Here is a 16,886-nt window from a genome sequence, read left to right on the forward strand (position 1 = left end):
TTACAGTTTGGTGGGAAGGTAACTTGGAGAGTCATCTTTGCTACGAATAAGATCATTGCACTTATCAATTGTCTCATACACAGAAAATGTGTCTCCAATACTATAAAGTGTGGCTAGATTGTGAGCCAGGAGTCTGCGAGTGGGAGGCCCCGGGGAGCTGTTCAGCAAGGACAAGAGCTGTCCAACCAGAGTCTTCTGCTTCTCCCTTATGTCGTTCTACAAATGGAGACACAACAGACAACGGCAAGTTAAAATAACTACCCGTGACTGCACAGTACAAACCTTCCCTAGGAAAACCCAAGGTGATCCTGAGTGCGGATCACAAGCAAGCTGGAGACTCAGGCACTGTGCTATACTGACAAGTGGTTCTTCGCTTTGCTGTCACCAAAAAGGAAACTCTGAAACACACTGCAGTCCACTCACAAAGACAGGGCTCTACTTCCTCTAAGTCTGCTTGACAGACACACAACTTGTGATGTCACAGCTTCTGACTGAGCCAACTCCCCCATTCACTTATGTGAGCAGTGTAAGGCAGCGGCCTATAACCCAAAGCAAGAGCTGACCCTGCAGTGGCTTCCTAAGACCAGCACCATTTTCTTTTTACAAGTAAATGTGTACAAATGCTAACAGTGTCGCTCTAGTCTACCTGTGTGCGCTCTGAAACAGTCACTGCCACGCTAATGGCACCTGGGTGCTGTATTACGTACAACACTGTGATTATATAAACGTCCTCATTTTAGATGGATTCGAGAGTGTCCAGAATTGCTACCTCACGTCCATGAATGCAACACGGCCAAAGGTGTAGGCACACAATATGAGAAATCAGTTTTCTTTCTTTGCATCTATTTCATGAGCTTTATGAGAGGGAATATAAAAATCAATTCATATTCTTCTGACACCTCTTACAGTTTTTGAAAGTAAAATTCCAATGGGATTTTGTTTAGCCCCATAGGACATCAGGACTTCATGTATTTGGAGAAACACAAGATGCAAAAGATAAATGAAGATGAAACATAATACACTGTGGTTGTGATTAAGTGCGCGCGCAAGCTCTGCAGTATTGGTAGCTGAACTCAAGGCTTCATGCATGCTAACACTACTACTGAGCTATATTTCCAGTCCAAGTGTTACATGTATTTTTAAAGTACTACAACAAACATTGGCTTTCTGCTTCTTTGAACTTGTAAAATTAAAAGTGACATTTCAGAAGCGGCAAGGAATCTATCACATTTCATTGCTAAGTCTTAAGAAACTGTACCTTTTACAAACTAATATAGACTATAGACAAAGCAAGAAACGAACAAATGGAACCAAACATTCCTGGCACATTATGGAACAAACCAGCTTCTGTGATGTTACCCACCCTGCTGGTTGCAAGCAAAAGCTTCTCCAAGTATCTCAGCCATTCGAAAATAAACTCAGCCTTCTGAACTTCACCTAGCTGACTAGACGCTTCTTCATTGAGCAGCAGGCTGTGAGCTAATTCCATTCCTTGCAGCGAATTCTCTCAGCTGGTCACAGGTCTTCTCATTTATAAACGCAGTCAGTACACCCAAGGACCAAAACCTGCAACGGGAGCAAGACACTGTGAAAGGCGATCGGATTGCTGGAAAATTCTATAAGAAGTAAAAGCATGGCTAAATATATCCTTAGAACTGCTGCAGGGTGAATCCCAGAAAGGTCCCAATAGTAAGTTCCAGTTAGCTGACCCAAATTCATTTTCCCATTCAAAAGGACAGGCGGGCCAAACAGGGCAGATTGTCAACAAGCAAAAACAAAACAAAATCACTAAAACCAAGAGATAATCCACTTAAGTTCTCCAAGTTTCAGGGTCAACTAATGAGGTCAATGTTAGATTTTCAGTGTTCACTGCACCCTAAATACCTTTCTATTAAAGTGTGTCATAGGTATTTTAACAAGTGACCAAATAGCTAGCCAGCGTACTAAAACCCTGTAGAGAACCTGACCACTTCCCTACTCTGGCTTGGGTCTCTGGAGCGACTGCTCTTGTCCAATCAAGAACCATCTGCAGCTTGAGGTGTTTTAGGACCACCCGTCTTCACCAGCAGAGTCACCTTTTTGGAGTTCAGCTGTGAACACGTTTCTGATGGCTCGTGGGGGATTTCTCCAGAACCGTAAGGCATGGATCACATCTGTGTGACCAGACCCTGTAGCCTTAATAATGGGTCTACTCACCAGCATCTCTGTGCACCGAGCCTTTCTAGATTGCACAGAACACAGAAATTCACACTAATTTTAACAGGTGATATGAGCATGGGACAGTGCCCATATTTTATTTTTAAGGAAGTCTTTGTTTAAGTATGTTGCAGTAACATATTTTTAAATGATCAACTCAACCATAAAATACGGCAAAATATTAACAGATAAGCGGTGGACACGAGAGGGGTCATTTTACTAGTCTATATTTTTTGTACTTTTAAAAAGATCACAATAAAATGCAGAAAAATTATCCAAGTAATTTTTAAAAGCTGTCTACAAAATAAATAAATAATACTATTTGAGGGCCAGAGAGATGGCTCGGCAAGTAAAGGCACGTGCCACCAAGCCTGACAGTGTAAGTTCAAGTCTCAGGCCCCACGTAGTAGGAAGAGAAAACGGACTCCTGCAAGCTGTCCTCTGAGTTACACCCCCCCACACACACCACACACACCCACCCACCCACACCCACACACACACCCCACACCCACACACACCCCAAATACAATTAATTTTATTAAAAATACTACTACTCTGGCTGGGTACGATGGTGCACACCTGTAATCCCAGCACGCGGGAGACAGGCAGGTGGATCTCTGAGAGTTCAAGGCTAGTCTGGTCTATGGGGTGAGTTCCAGAATGACCAAGGCTAAACATAGGAACCCTGTGCTGAAAAGCAAAACAAAATAAAACGAACAAAAAAGACTACTACTGCAGTGTGATGATTCAAACCTCTAGTCCGGCTACTGAAGCAACTGAAAGTACAGGATCATTTGCGCCTAGATGCCGGCCTAGGAACACAGCAAGACCCCTTTTAGGAAACAAAACCACAGCAGCTTCCAGGAGACGCAGCTGCCATCCAGAGCACGGAGCACATGCAAAGGAGTACACATCCACACGAGTTCTCTAAGGCAGCAAAGAGAAATGACTGACTGCTACAGGTAATTAAAGTATCAGGAAAGCATGCTCTGCGTTTCCCTAAGCAAAACTAACCATTTCAATAGAAAAGCCAGGAAGGTATATTAGAAAATTAGGTGTGAGATGTAGGAAGGTTCTTATTTCATTTGATTTCTTTCTGGGTGCTTCCTAGTATAACATGTTTACACTACCACATCATCATAATTACTAGACATTTGGAAGGCCCGTGGAAGACTCCACACCGTATCTTACTATGTCAGCTACTATGGACCCACGTCTATAGGTCAGGGCCTATCCCTGACCAAAACCCACCTTTGTCCAGCTCTAACTGGCTTCTCACTGTGCTGCAGCCATCTTCTTCCTAATCAGTTCTGCCAACATGCCCAGTACTGTCCACGACAGGGCACCTAGAGTCACTCAAAACCCAGCTTAGTTTCTTTCAGAAGTGTCACCTTTAAGGGGCAAAGAACAAGACAAACATCCAGGCATCACCTGGCTAGTGACCCGCTACTTGGGAGGTAGAGACAGTAGTCAAGGATTATCTATCCTTAGACACACATCGACATTGAAGCCACCCTGGGCTATGTGAAACCCTGTTTCCAAACAAATAAACAATCAAACCCAAAGAATAACACAATGCTTCTAAGAGTTTTGCAGAAATAAGATGAATTATAGCTTATTTATAAAGCTTTTCCCTTTCTTGAATTACCAAAATGGGGCTGGTGAAATGGCCCAGTGGCTAGTGAATCTGCCACACAGAGTAATGATCAGAGTCAAGAGCCTAGAACCCATCCTGGTAAATGCTAGGTGAGCTTGGCAACCTGCCTATCATCCCAGCATTTGGGAGGGAGAAATGAGATCTTTGGAGCAAGCTGGCTAGCCAGACTAACCATATGAGGAGCTCTGGGTTCAACTGACAGACCGTGCCACAGTGAGTAAGGTAGAAAGCGACTTGGAAGAACCCTGAGGCCAACTTTCAGCCTTCACGGCATGCTCAGGCATTTGTCTGTACAGCCCCTACACGCATGTCCCCCAGTCTTAAGCTTATATGCATGCACGCCACACACACAAGGAAAAAGAATTAGAAAAATGAACTGGCTGAAACATTCACAATTAAGGACAGAATTCAGAAATGCTAGAGGTACACTTTTTTAGAAGAAACCTACTAAGCATACAGTACTTTTGTCCTCAGTATCTATGACTCTAGAGGGAAAAATAAATAAATGTTCTGTGATCACCGTGGCAAATGACCATCTTAAGGATCAAATTACCCTTTCAGGAGGCCGACGGTGCTGCTGAGAAGACATTTTTCTTCCTTAGACAGCAGCAATATTGTGGTGTAAAATGATCTATCAAGAAGCAAAATAGCTAATACAATGTGATAATAAATAATTCAGCAAAAAAGCTCGAGCCCAAGAGCAGGGCACAAAGTTCCCACTAATGCTTCCCATGCAGTCCCCATAAGGCACTCTCCTCAAGGGCAGCAGCCAGTTCCTAAGGCGATCTCACCTTTCCCCCTCCGGCCGGCCACACCTGAGACCCACACAGCCGCACTCTGAAGGCGAGAAGCGAACACACTTTGCAGACAGAGGCTCCGACTTAAGTCTGGCTTTAGGAAGATGGCTGCAGATTCAGCATTGCCTCCTGCAAACTGTAATACAGCCACACCCTACATACACTGAAGAACTCCACTTTGCTAATTTCCTCTTCCACTCATATTTCTGCTGAGAGAGGAACTGATTTATCTACTGAAAGTGAACACATATAGCATTGTTTAGACATAGGTTTCCTTTTGTAAGATGGAGTCTTGCTGTATGCTACCTAAGCTAACCTTAAACTTGCAATCCTCCTCCTTTAGCTTCTTGAGTAGTTCGGACGATAGCCAGGCAGCACCACACCTAGGTGGGATCTATTTCTCAAAGTATAGTTGCTTGAAAAAAATGACTTCACAAAACCACTGCTCCAACTCTAATGCCAGCAGCAATTTTAACGGCTGCTAATATCTGATTACTTACTATGGCAGTTGGGCAACACTCTAAGTGTGTAACATTTATTTTCTTTTTTTTTTTTTTTTGGTTTTTCGAGACAGGGTTTCTCGGTGTAGCTTTGCGCCTTTTCTGGAACTCACTCTGTAGCCCAGGCTGGCCTCGAACTCACAGAGATCCGCCTGGCTCTGCCTCCCAAGTGCTGGGATTAAAGGCGTGCGCCACCACCACCCGGCCACATTTATTTTCTTAAATAAACCTCAAAAAGGTTGATAGGGTAGCTATTTTTAAAAAATTTATTATTATTTTTTTAAGTCTATGTGTACACATGAATGCTGTGGAGGCCGGCGACGTTGGATCCCCTGGAGCTGGAGTGATGGGTGGCTTTAGCTGTCTCAAGCGGGTGCTGAGAACCAAACGAGGGTCCTCTGCAAGAGCAGTATGCACTCTTAAGCGCCAATCCACCTCCTCACCCCTCATTTTTTCTATTTTAAGTTTCCCGGGTGCTGAGAACTGAACTCAGCTCCTCTACAAGAACAGTACGTGCTCTTACACGCCACGCCAGCTTTCCAGCCCTTGGAGTGCTTATTTTTATTGCCTTCTCTTACAAATGGGAAAACCAAGGTGGAAAATGAGGCAGCTTTCCTAAACACACATACAATCTTTTTAGTCGTTTTGGTTTCTTAAAACTACTTTGAAGGAAAGAAAATAATGACGACAAGGAGAAGATGAGACACAAGATAATGTACTGGATTGGTCTGCCAGTGTGTCCCCGGAGAACGTGGAGAATAATCAGAAAATGGAACCGAGTGCAGCGGGACCAAGTGCCCCAAGTCCTGCACGACACTGGATTAAATTTCCAACACGTTTCTTGATTCTCACTACTCAAAAGGCACCACAGCAGCTTCAGCTCAGCCTCCGTCTTCAGTTTCTCTGCTTTTGTTAAATAAGGCTGAACAAACACCAACTCTATACAAAACCATTTTTTACCAACCTAAGCTTTTCAAACTGAAGCAACCCCCCAAATCAACAGTAATCACCTACAGCACAGCTGAGTCCTCTAACCTCAGGCCCCCATTTGTGATGAGGGCTTTGAAAACAGCAGGTCACAGAACAGGACCTCCCAAGGCACACAAGGCATTAGCTAGTGCTTCATCACCAAGAGAAAAATGAGGTGCTGTCTTCTTGACTGTGAGTATCCTGAGGTACTGGGTAACTGCCTCAATGAGGAAAAATACGAACATGCTAATAAACGAGACTCTGAAAAGCCACGAGGCAGGATATCAGTATATTGTCATATGCACTCTGTGCAAACTTGCCAAGGGGTATCTCCCAGACACTTCAGACAGTTTCTTATTTGTGTTTGTTTTGAGACAGGGTTGCCCTGAACTCCTCATCCTCCTGCCTCACCTCCTAAGGCTTCAGTCAATTTCTGAGCGGTTTCTTTTTTTTTTTTTGGTTTTTCGAGACAGGGTTTCTCTGTGTAGCTTTGCGCCTTTCCTGGAACTCACTTGGTAGTCCAGGCTGGCCTCGAACTCACAGAGATCCGCCTGGCTCTGCCTCCCGAGTGCTGGGACTAAAGGCGTGCGCCACCACCGCCCGGCTCTGAGCGGTTTCTAAGAAGTGCTTACAGAGGTGGAAGATCTGAGGATACTGCCACGGCAGCTCCTGTAAAGATGGAATTGGATGTGGAAGGACACCCCAGTAACTCCAACACTTGGGAGATGGAGACAGGAGGATGAGGAGTTCAAGGTTATACTTGGCTACACAGAATTTGAGGCCAACCTGTGGTACAGGAGCCCTTGTCTGAAAATCATGAGTAAGTAGACTGTATACACTTAGATACATACAGAAGCTGTCAATACGCAGCTGCAGTTGTTTATGTTTTGCGATCAAAGGATGGTGGTGTTACTAGGACAATTATTTTACACAAATCTCAGCACCAACAGCGTTAGACCCACCACTCCTAATCCAGGCCTGCACTATCACGCCCTCTTACTAGGTGCTAAGGTCTGAGCCCAGTGTCTCAAGAAAGCAAGCTGGAAGGCAAGCGCTTTACCAACTGACTACAACTTCAACCATTTTGTCTACACTTATTTTAAATTATGCATGTGTGTTGAAGGGTATATACCCTTGGAGTGTAGGTGCTCACATTAGGTCCCCTGGAGCTGGAATTAAAGATGATTATGAGCTGCCTAGCATGGGTGCTGGGAACCCAACCTGAGTCATGGGCAAAAGCAGTGTCCACTCTTAACTACTACTCCATCTCCCCAAATCTCGTCATTTCCATTTTAAGTAAGTGCATGTTCACACTGTCTCCAAACTGAAAATCATTTGTTATCACAAATTTAAATTTTGATTCTTGGAATTCTGAATATACACCCATATAACCAAATAGGTCTATGTTTTCTTACCAAACTCCAAAGCCAAAAACCTTATTTTAATATAAATGAAAAAAACATACATATGTAGCAGCAATTCATTTGCTGTACGGAAATTTCAAGATTTTCCTCAGGCTTGGTAGGAACTGGAAGAATGTTTTTCTCACCCTTTCACAATACAAGGTAAGGGGACAGCACATGTACAATGCCCCAAGAACCGTGGGGACAGGACGCAGAGCAGAGAACCAGGGTAGGTCAGGAAAGAAACGGGAGTCACACGGACCAAGAACTGGGAAGAAGTTAGAGTGAGGAAGGGCAAAGGTGGGCACGGGATTTCCTTCCCCCTGGTTTTCCAGAGTATGGCATGTTACTGCCTGGGTAAGAGAATGGCAAGTTAGATCTAAGAAAGAGAGATCGCCACTGGAAATTCCAACTGGAGGACAGTGGGTTCTGGTCTCTCTCTGCCCAGACTACACACAGAAGACACGAAGTGCACAAGGAAGTGTTCTGGGGTGAGGAAAGACTGAGCAGCAGAAACCAACACTAAGAAAGAATAATGAGAAATAAAAACTGTACCTGCCGAGCATGGTAGTGCACTACTTAAGCCCAGCACTCTCAAGGCAGATGGATCTCTGTGAGTTTGAGGCCAGCCTGGTCTACAGAGGGAGTTCCAGGACAGCCAAGGAAACCCTGTCTGAAAACAAACAAACAAACAAACAAACAAACACAACCTAAAACAAACAAAATAAACACACTTGTATAACCACCACTAATGAAAACTGGGAATTGAACCTAGGACCCTGCACATGCTAGGCAAACACCCACTGAACTAAGTGCCCTCTTGATTTTGATTTTGAGGCAGTCTCATGGATGCTAAGGCTAGCCTGGAACCCTGTAGGCTAGACAGGCCTTGGATTTGCGACCCTCTCTATCCAACTTGTTTTCCGTTGCTACGATAAACCACTGGACAAAACCAACTTGAGAGGTTGAAAAAGGTTTACTTGGCTTCATCCTCCCATCAAGTCCATCATCAAGCCAAGGCAGGTGCTCAAATAAAGAACCTGGGGCGAGAACCAAAGCGGAGACCACAAAGGACCGCTGCCACACTCCAACTTTAAAGTCCCTTAGTCTTTAAAATTTTCAATGCTTTGAAAGTCCAAGTTCTCTTTAAAAATCCAACATCTCCACTGGTGCTAATCCTAGCACTGGGGAGACAGAGGCAGACAGCTCTCTGGAAGTCCAGGCCAGACTGCTCTACATTAAGGGTCTATGGTGGTTTCTTCTTCTCTTCCTCCCCCTCTTCCTTTTTTTAAAGATTTACTTATTTTATGTGCATGAGTGTTTTGCTGTGTGTGTGTGTGTGTGTGTGTGTGTGTGTGTGTGTGTGTGTGTGCATGCATCACCTGTATATCTGGTGCCCACAGAGGGCATCAGATTTCTTGGAACTCAAGATCTGGAGTTACATATGGCTGTGAGCACCATGTGAGTGCTGGGAACTGAACCCAGGTCCTTTGCATGAGCCACTGAACTGTTAAGGACTCTTAACAGCTGAACCATCTCTCCAGTCCCATCTATGGTGGTCTGAATAAAAAGCATCCCCCCCCCCCCGCCAGTCTCAGGCATTTAAACACTTAGTCCTGGCTGGTGGCATGTCAGGGGAGGTTTAGATGGAAGAAGCACATCACTGGGACGGGTTTTGAGATTAGAAGTTGGTGCTCCTTTGTCTTAGTTGGGGTTTCTGTTGCTGTGAAGAGACACTGTGACCCCGGCAACTCTTATAAAGGAAAACATTTAATTAGGGTGTCTCACTTAGTTAGAAGTTCCATCCATTATCATAGCGGGACATGGCAGCGTGCAGAAAGGCATGGTGCTGAACATTTAATTAGGGTGGCTCACTTAGTTAGAAGTTCCGTCCATTATCATCATGGCGGGACATGGCAGCGTGCAGACAGTCATGGTGCTGGAGAGGCAGCTGTGAGAGGCCTCGGTAGCACCATGGTGGGCTTCTCCTGGCCCCAGCCTCTACCAGGCCTGAGTTTCAATTCCTGTTTAGGTCTCAGTTCTGTTTCTGATAAGGCAGGTGAGGAGATATTGCACACTTACAGCCCCAGCCAATCAGAAACATACTCTTGGCCAATCATGTTTAGGATGACCTAATCCCTCCTGGCTGTCCATAAAAGGAGCCTGCGGCTTCTCTGGAGGCCATCACCATTTGTTGTGTGGCTGACCCCCGCATGCAGGAATTCTTCTCTCAAGAAATAACTGCTCTTGCTTCTGCATACATGAGTGGTGGTCTTTTGTGGGTTGATCTTTGGACCCCAACAGCTGTTACATGTTGATATGCAGGCAACAGGAAGTAGACTGAGTGTCACACAGAGCGAAGCTGGAGCATCCACAACGGCATGCCTCCTCCAACAAGGCCTCAAAGTGCCACTCCCTTTGCAGGCCATTTTCTTTCAAATCACCACACACTTCAAGTTTGATCTTGCTGCTTCATGTTAGTATTAACATGTGAACTCCCAGCTTCCCGTTCCCGCCACCATGGCTGCTACTGCCACGTTTCCCTGCCATGATAGACTCTTACTGCTCTGGAACTGTAAGCCCATACAAATTCTGCCTTCTATAAGCTGTCTTAAGCTGTGATGTTTTATTACAGCAACAGAAAAGTAAATACTACAAAGTCCCAGGACAGCCAAGGAGACATTATTAGACCCTGTCTCAAAAAAAGCTGGGCATCATGGTACACACCTTTAAGTCAAGCACTTAAGGGACAGAGTCAGAAAGATCTCTGAGTTTGAGATCAGTCTGGTCTACATAATGAATTCTAGGACAGCCAGGGATACATTGGGAGAACCTATTTCAAAAACAAAACAAAAAGTCCAACAATTCTCAACTGAGGGCTCCTGTATAATTAAAAATAAGTCAGATACTTCTTATTCTAAGTGGGGAAAAAAAAAAAACAAGCTTAGCTATACTGAAGTCAACACAAAAACAACACCCGGCAAATTCTCCAGCTCCACGTCCAGCATCTGGGACTCACAGTCTTCTGGGCTTGGGAAGCTCTATTTCTCCAGCTCTGCCACCTGCAACACATACAAGCTGTCTCACAGGCTCAGGCCAGCTCCCTCCATACCTGGGGATGTTGGTAGTGGTTGCCCCATGGTGCTGGTATTGCTAATATGCTGGGTCTGCAACAGAGACTGCGCCTTCACCAGGGGCCTCCTAGCCGCTCTTCAGGGACCTGCTACATGGTGCCAAGCCTCAGCTTCTCTCCAGAACCCCGATCCTGCACTACCATGCCTGCAAAACCAGCACCACACAGGGGACACTTACACATCACTAAGTTCAGCTGCCACTTTGAGATGCAGCCTTGAACCCTCTGAACCACAGTCTATGTGCTGACCCTAAGGAAATACTCCCCAGAAAGTCTCACCTCAATCATACCGGTCTCTTGTTGACCACAGCTGTTTTTTCAGCCCTAGCTAACCAGTATCTATTGCCTCAGTAAATCAAAGGTGTTATTTCCACAGATTCTTAATTCAAACATACCACACAAATGGCCTTCATAGTCTTAAGACACTCTCAAACTTCACTCTGAAATTTCAGAAGCCAGGCCTCCACTGTCTGCACGCCTCCCAGCATTCTCATCTTCTAAGTTCCCATAACAGCTCATTAAAGTCTGAGCACACAATGGCTTCTCCAACCCAAACTTCCAAAATCCTCCACACAACAGTCCAAGGCATAAGGCACAAGGTCAGGTCCCTCCCAGCGACATTCCACCCTCTGGTACCAATTTCTGTCCTTGCTCACTTTCTGTTGCTGTGATAAAACACTGACCAATGCCGGGCGCACGCTTTTAATCCCAGCACTCGGGAGGCAGAGGCAGGAGGATCTCTGTGAGTTTGAGGCCAGCCTGGTCTACAGAGAGAGATCCAGGACAGGCACAAAAACTACACAGAGAAACCCAGTCTCAAACAAAACAAAACAAAAACAAAAAAAGAAAAAGAAAAACAAACAAACAAATAAACAAACCACTGACCAAAACCAACTTGGATTAAAAAGGGTTTATTTGCTCCATCCTTCCACCGCTGGCCGTCATCAAGGGAAGGGAAGCCAGGGCAAGGGCTCAAGTAAGGAACCCGGAAGTGAACCTAAAGCAGACCATGGAGGAACGCTGCTTACTGGCTTGCTCAGGTACCCTTCCTTCTTATACAACCTAGGCCCATGTGCCTAGGGACAATGCTGTCCACGGTCCATGAGGCCACCTACATCAATTAGTAATCAGGACAATTCTTCAGTTGAGGGTCCCTAGTCAGGTGAGTCTAGTTGACAAAAACTCATCAGCTCATTCTCCCTTGAGCTCACCAAAGCAACCAGTACTACAGACCCATGGCACCGGACCCAGCTCTAAGTAGTGTTATTATTACAGACTGAGATAATGGATTAAGAAATCTGTCTATAGGCTGGGGGTGTGCCTCGGTGGTAAAGCACTTACATACTAACAAAGAAGGAAAGGAAGGAAGTAAAGAAAGAACCCCGAAAGGCAGAAGAGAGGGAGACAATCTGCTCAAAGCTAAAATACTATTTCTGTAAAACAGAGTAGCATCCATGTCATTTCCATGTCTACGTCCCTTGAACTACTCACACTGCAGCCAATGGCTGCTGTTAAAGACGATGAGCACCCCTGCTGACAAACCTTAACCTTTACAATCCGCCGTTCTTTCTCCTCACTCCGCTATGTCTCCAGGACTTTGGAGCTTTTCATTAAAGTGCTAGGTTTTTCAAAGACGTTAGCTTCCAGAAAGCCTTCTCAACCCAGACGGCAGATCAGCAAGTACCTAAAGTATTATTAGTGTAGCTTTCATATTACTGGTATTTATTCCTAAAAAAAAAACAAAAAACAAACAAACAAACCATTCTCCATTTCACATATCAAACCCTCCCATCTCTTTCTGAGGTGGGAGATTTCATTCTGGGTACCCAAGAACCCAAAGGCACATTTTCAGGCAAAATAAGCATTCCTTGTCTGCATCTCCCCGATACGCCTCTAAAAGTCACAAGGTCCAGCAGTCTTGCCACTTGGTACCTAGTTCAATATCCAGTACCAGAAAGTAAAAAACAAAGAGGTCTAAACAGCAATTCATTGCTTGAGAACGCACAAATTTGACATACATCCTTCAAAGCCTATTCATTCCATTTTGACATGATTAATGATCCAGTTATCTCAATTTTAGCTAGAGTGGAAGAGTGCGCTGCATTAAACGTGAAAGGGCAAGCCCCCCCAGAGGAGGAATAATCCAGAGCAGCCAGCTAACAGGGATGGAACACTATTAACAAGGGTATCTTTAAAAGCAGAGAAATAAGGCACTGTAAGGTACATGAGATGCCACCATCCCCAAGCACAGCAGAATCTGCAAGCTCGGACAGGAAATCTTACTCATTTTCAAAAACTCTATCCTTGTACTTGCTGCTTGCACAATCTGCCACCTAGAACTTCCGCGTTTCACTATTAGATTCCTCTTCCCCTTCCCCCCCGTTTAGAGCTCTTATTCTAGTTAACACTGACAGATTCACCCTTTACCACACTATGGTCCAGCACTCCAGCTCATCTTCATGGTTCCACAGTTCCGTGGTTCCATATCATGGTTCCACAGTGCAATCTGTAACACAACTTGCCCACAATACCCAGCACACAACTTCACACACAACTGGCCTCTTGGAGCCGCACCTTCCTGAGGGCTTTCTTGGCAGTCAGAGCTTCTCACTCCCTGCCAGACGTCCAGTGAGACGCCTCATTTTGCAATGACAGCTCCTTGGAATAACTCCTTGTTTCTCTGCCTTCTGGCAGCTTCTCTCATGACCCACCCATCTTACAGAGTAAATATACAGTCTATTGCATCAAATCTCCACATTGATGTGGGAAGCCCTCTATCATCAAATTGAGTGTTATTTCTATAGCATAAAAAAGAAAAGAATACCCACATACAGTGAGATACATAATGACTACAAATAGCACCTTAGTTCAAGTCATGCTAACAAATGAGATTAACAAAAAAACATTCACAACCTTCCAGACTTTGGAATTAAGATTGAGAGATTTTGTACCTATACAGGTGCTTAAAAAAAAAACACCTCGTAATTCTGGAGACATATCCAATTTGAATCTGCTGAGTACTTACTCAGAGTTCTAATATTCCATTCTGCTCTACCCTTGATCTTAGCCCAAATGGCCAAGAAGCGATCCCATTTGATTCTTGCTACAGCAACGCCTTTGATTTCAGGTCTACATCTATACTTCAATAATATTCTAACTGATCTAGTAATCCAACGCTGTCATTAGCCATGTTTAGAGGAAAAGTCAAGAGCAAAACGAACTGAGGATGGACGTCATGACTGCTATATTAAAAAGGAGGGATGAGGCTCAAGGCCCTGAACCAGATTCCCAGGGCTGGAGGAGCGAGACATGGAGACAGTGGCTAAATTAAAAAACAAAACCCACCAACCAACAAACAAAAACCAGACCAGATCTAAGGAAAGCTAAAAATCAGTTGACGAAACATAAAAAGTATCCCCCCTTTTCTTCACTCCCAAGAGATCAAAGCTGCTGAAATGATTTAACCATGAACTAGGTAACTGTAGCAGGAAAACCACACCCTAATAACACTACACTGGACCCAGAATTCAAAGGATTCAGAAGGAATTTTTGGCTTTTTTTTTTCTTTTGCTTGTTTATGGTTTCAGTGAAAAGCCACCCAAATTCTTCAGTGATACTGTGGGAATGCTAATGCATCACACAAGACTAAATGTCATTAAACAGGTTATCAACAATATACAATAGTTGAATCTAAAATGTCCAGAAGTTAATCCTTTATTTTATTCATAAGAAAGGCTAATAAAGGTTGTTAGCAACTGCCCTTTTAAACATTAAGCTGGAAGGGTAGGAGGAAGATTAAAATGCACAGGGCGAAGACAATTTTCCCACAGAGAGTATATTCATTAGTTTAAATTGATGAGGTTAATTTTAGATAATAATTAAAAAATTTTAGAGGTACTTTGGGATTCTGGGGAGATGGTTCAGCAGGTAAGAAGGCTGGCTGAGCCAGAATGAGGGCCTGAGTTCAACCCCACATAAAAAGAGGATGCAGCAGGCAGAGAGAGGAAGACTGCCAAAGCTTGCAGGCCACCACCTTATCTCCCCATTTAGGGAGTGACCCTGTTTCAAAAAAGGAGAAAGTGGGAGCAAGGCTCTTTGACCTCAACATATATTCATGGGTGCAAGTGCCTGCACATATATGTCTATCAACACCCCCCCAGAGTTACTTTGGAATTCTGACTTTTCTGTTACTAAAGTCAAACACTAAAATAACTAAAGAACGAGGAAAGGCGCCGTAATCTAGGATCCATAAACAGGACCAAAGGTTAAAGTCAGCTATCTATGTAAAGTAACTGCATTCCAAGGCACAACAAATCGAACCTCCAGGGTTCTCTGCCTCTTAGTATTACACTGAACTGCCTCCTTGATTTCATTTTTTGAAACTGAGTTTCACTACTGTGTGGATCCCTCTACACAAGCCCAGGTTGGCTGGGAATTCTTCATGTTTCTGCCTCAACATCCTAAACACTACAACTACAGGTGTGTGATACTACTCCTGGCTTTACCTGCTAAAGAAAAAAAGTCAACAGTTCTAAAAGAAGGTAAATCTCAGTTTGGATGCTTATCTAAAATTTCATTCTCGTTAGCTCTCCTTTAATTTCAATACTCTGGAGCCAGAGGCAGGTTTGAGACCCAGTCTCAAACAAACCAACAGGTAAACAAAGTTCTTTAATTCCAATACTCTGGAGTCAGAGGCAGGTTTGAGACCCTGTCTCAAATAAATAAATAAATACATAAATAGTAAAATCAAACCTGTTCCTCAGACATTCAGACATAATTCCTAAGACGTTTGGGAAACAAAACCAGACAATTCTGGCCACATCCATTTTAAGGCCAGCGCTGCTGATGACTCGTTCCTTAAAAAGTTCCTAACTGCATAGGGTCTTTTTTTTTTTTTTTTACTTCCTTAAACTTCTCGCTATCTCTAGGCTCTAAGTTGCTTAAGGGCGCCTAGCATGCACATAAAACACACACAACCTGAAGGAACGCAAGCCATCTGATTTATCTGACCTGATCGTTCAAATCACCTTAACTCGCCAGAGGTACACGTTATGGTTAATAAGTACCACAAAGAGCTTTTACGAAGTTCCTAAAGATTTACGGTGTCTTGAAACGATGCCTTGCTGGTGTGTAGGAAAGTAGAATAAGCAAATAAATAAAAACACGCACACACACACAAACGTTTCCTCGGACTACGCGAACGCCCCCAGCGAAGGCTTTCCTTCCTTCCTCGGGAAGACCTTGGAAACTTCTGGCAACCTAAGGCAGCATCCACTCCCTGCTGCTGGGGCCCGACCCGGCACTGCAGGGCGGGTCCCCCGGCCGCGGGGCAGGCGACCAGGTCCCCGACTTTCCCCTCCCGCGTCCCGGCTCCGCAGCGGCGGTCCCCGCCTACCTGTTGTGCCCAGGGGAGAGCCGCCACGCCGCCGTCAGCCCCGGCGTCCGGGCTGGGGCTGCTGCCCGGACCCCGCGGACCCCGGCTCGGTCCCCACCCCGGCCCCGGGTCCTCGGGCTCTGCACCGCGCCCACCGGGGTCCCGCGCCACCCGGGCTCCAGCCGCCCCGCCCCAGCCCCTTAGCGCGCCGCACCCCCGCCGCCTCTCCGCATCCCCCGGCTTGCCCGCAGAGATGCCCTGAGCTCACACCTTGTCCCGGCTGTGCCACGTTACCGGCTCCGCGACGGCACAGCGGCACCCGGCTCGCCGCAGGCGACTGCGGGGCCGAGCGAGCGGGCGGGCGGGGCTGACAGCGCGGCGGGAGCGGCCATTGGGAGCGCCCGGCCCCTCCCGCGCCCAGGCCAGCCAGCCGCCCGCCGAGCCAGAGAGCGCACGCTGTGGCAGGCGTGACTACTCCACTGCCGAGAGAGCGATGGGGGCGCCCGAGCCGAAGTCAATGTCTAGGACAGCGAGCGGTCTTGCAGTCCGGAGATTCCGGCCACAGCTATTTTTGTCTGTTTTTTTTCGCCACCAGCCAGAATCTATGGTTGCGGCTTTGGGGCTTAGAAGGCAAAGACACTACAGGAGCGTGGAAAAATTCAGGCAGGGCCGGAGCTGTAGGATATGATGGAATCTTACACGGGGAAGGGACCCTAAAGGGTTGTATGAAGATCGCACACGGAATGAGTGGCCCCGAGTGAAATGTGTTTTCCCACTACAATCAGGAGTTAGAGCGTAATTTTTTTTTGTGTTTGTTTTGAAACAAGCTTGCAAAAAGGTTGCAAACGTAGTACAAA

At 45.5% G+C, this 16,886-nt stretch overlaps 1 protein-coding gene across 1 annotated transcript in view; it reads right to left on the reverse strand.

Moving 5' to 3' along the window:
* Heatr5a (HEAT repeat containing 5A) overlaps window positions 1–16,395 on the reverse strand; it is a 113,601-nt gene extending 97,206 nt beyond the window's left edge. Inside the window, exons 1-3 of the mRNA XM_059279247.1 lie at window positions 16,300–16,395; window positions 1,364–1,566; window positions 5–216 (exon numbers count right to left, since the gene is read on the reverse strand). Coding sequence (XP_059135230.1) covers window positions 5–216; window positions 1,364–1,489 — 338 coding nt within the window. The 5' untranslated portion in view covers window positions 1,490–1,566; window positions 16,300–16,395. The remainder of the gene's footprint in view (window positions 1–4; window positions 217–1,363; window positions 1,567–16,299) is intronic.
* Between the last annotated feature and the right edge of the window lie 491 nt (window positions 16,396–16,886).

This window comes from Peromyscus eremicus, chromosome 14 (genome assembly GCF_949786415.1).
Source record: "Peromyscus eremicus chromosome 14, PerEre_H2_v1, whole genome shotgun sequence".
Taxonomy (NCBI): domain Eukaryota; kingdom Metazoa; phylum Chordata; class Mammalia; order Rodentia; family Cricetidae; genus Peromyscus; species Peromyscus eremicus.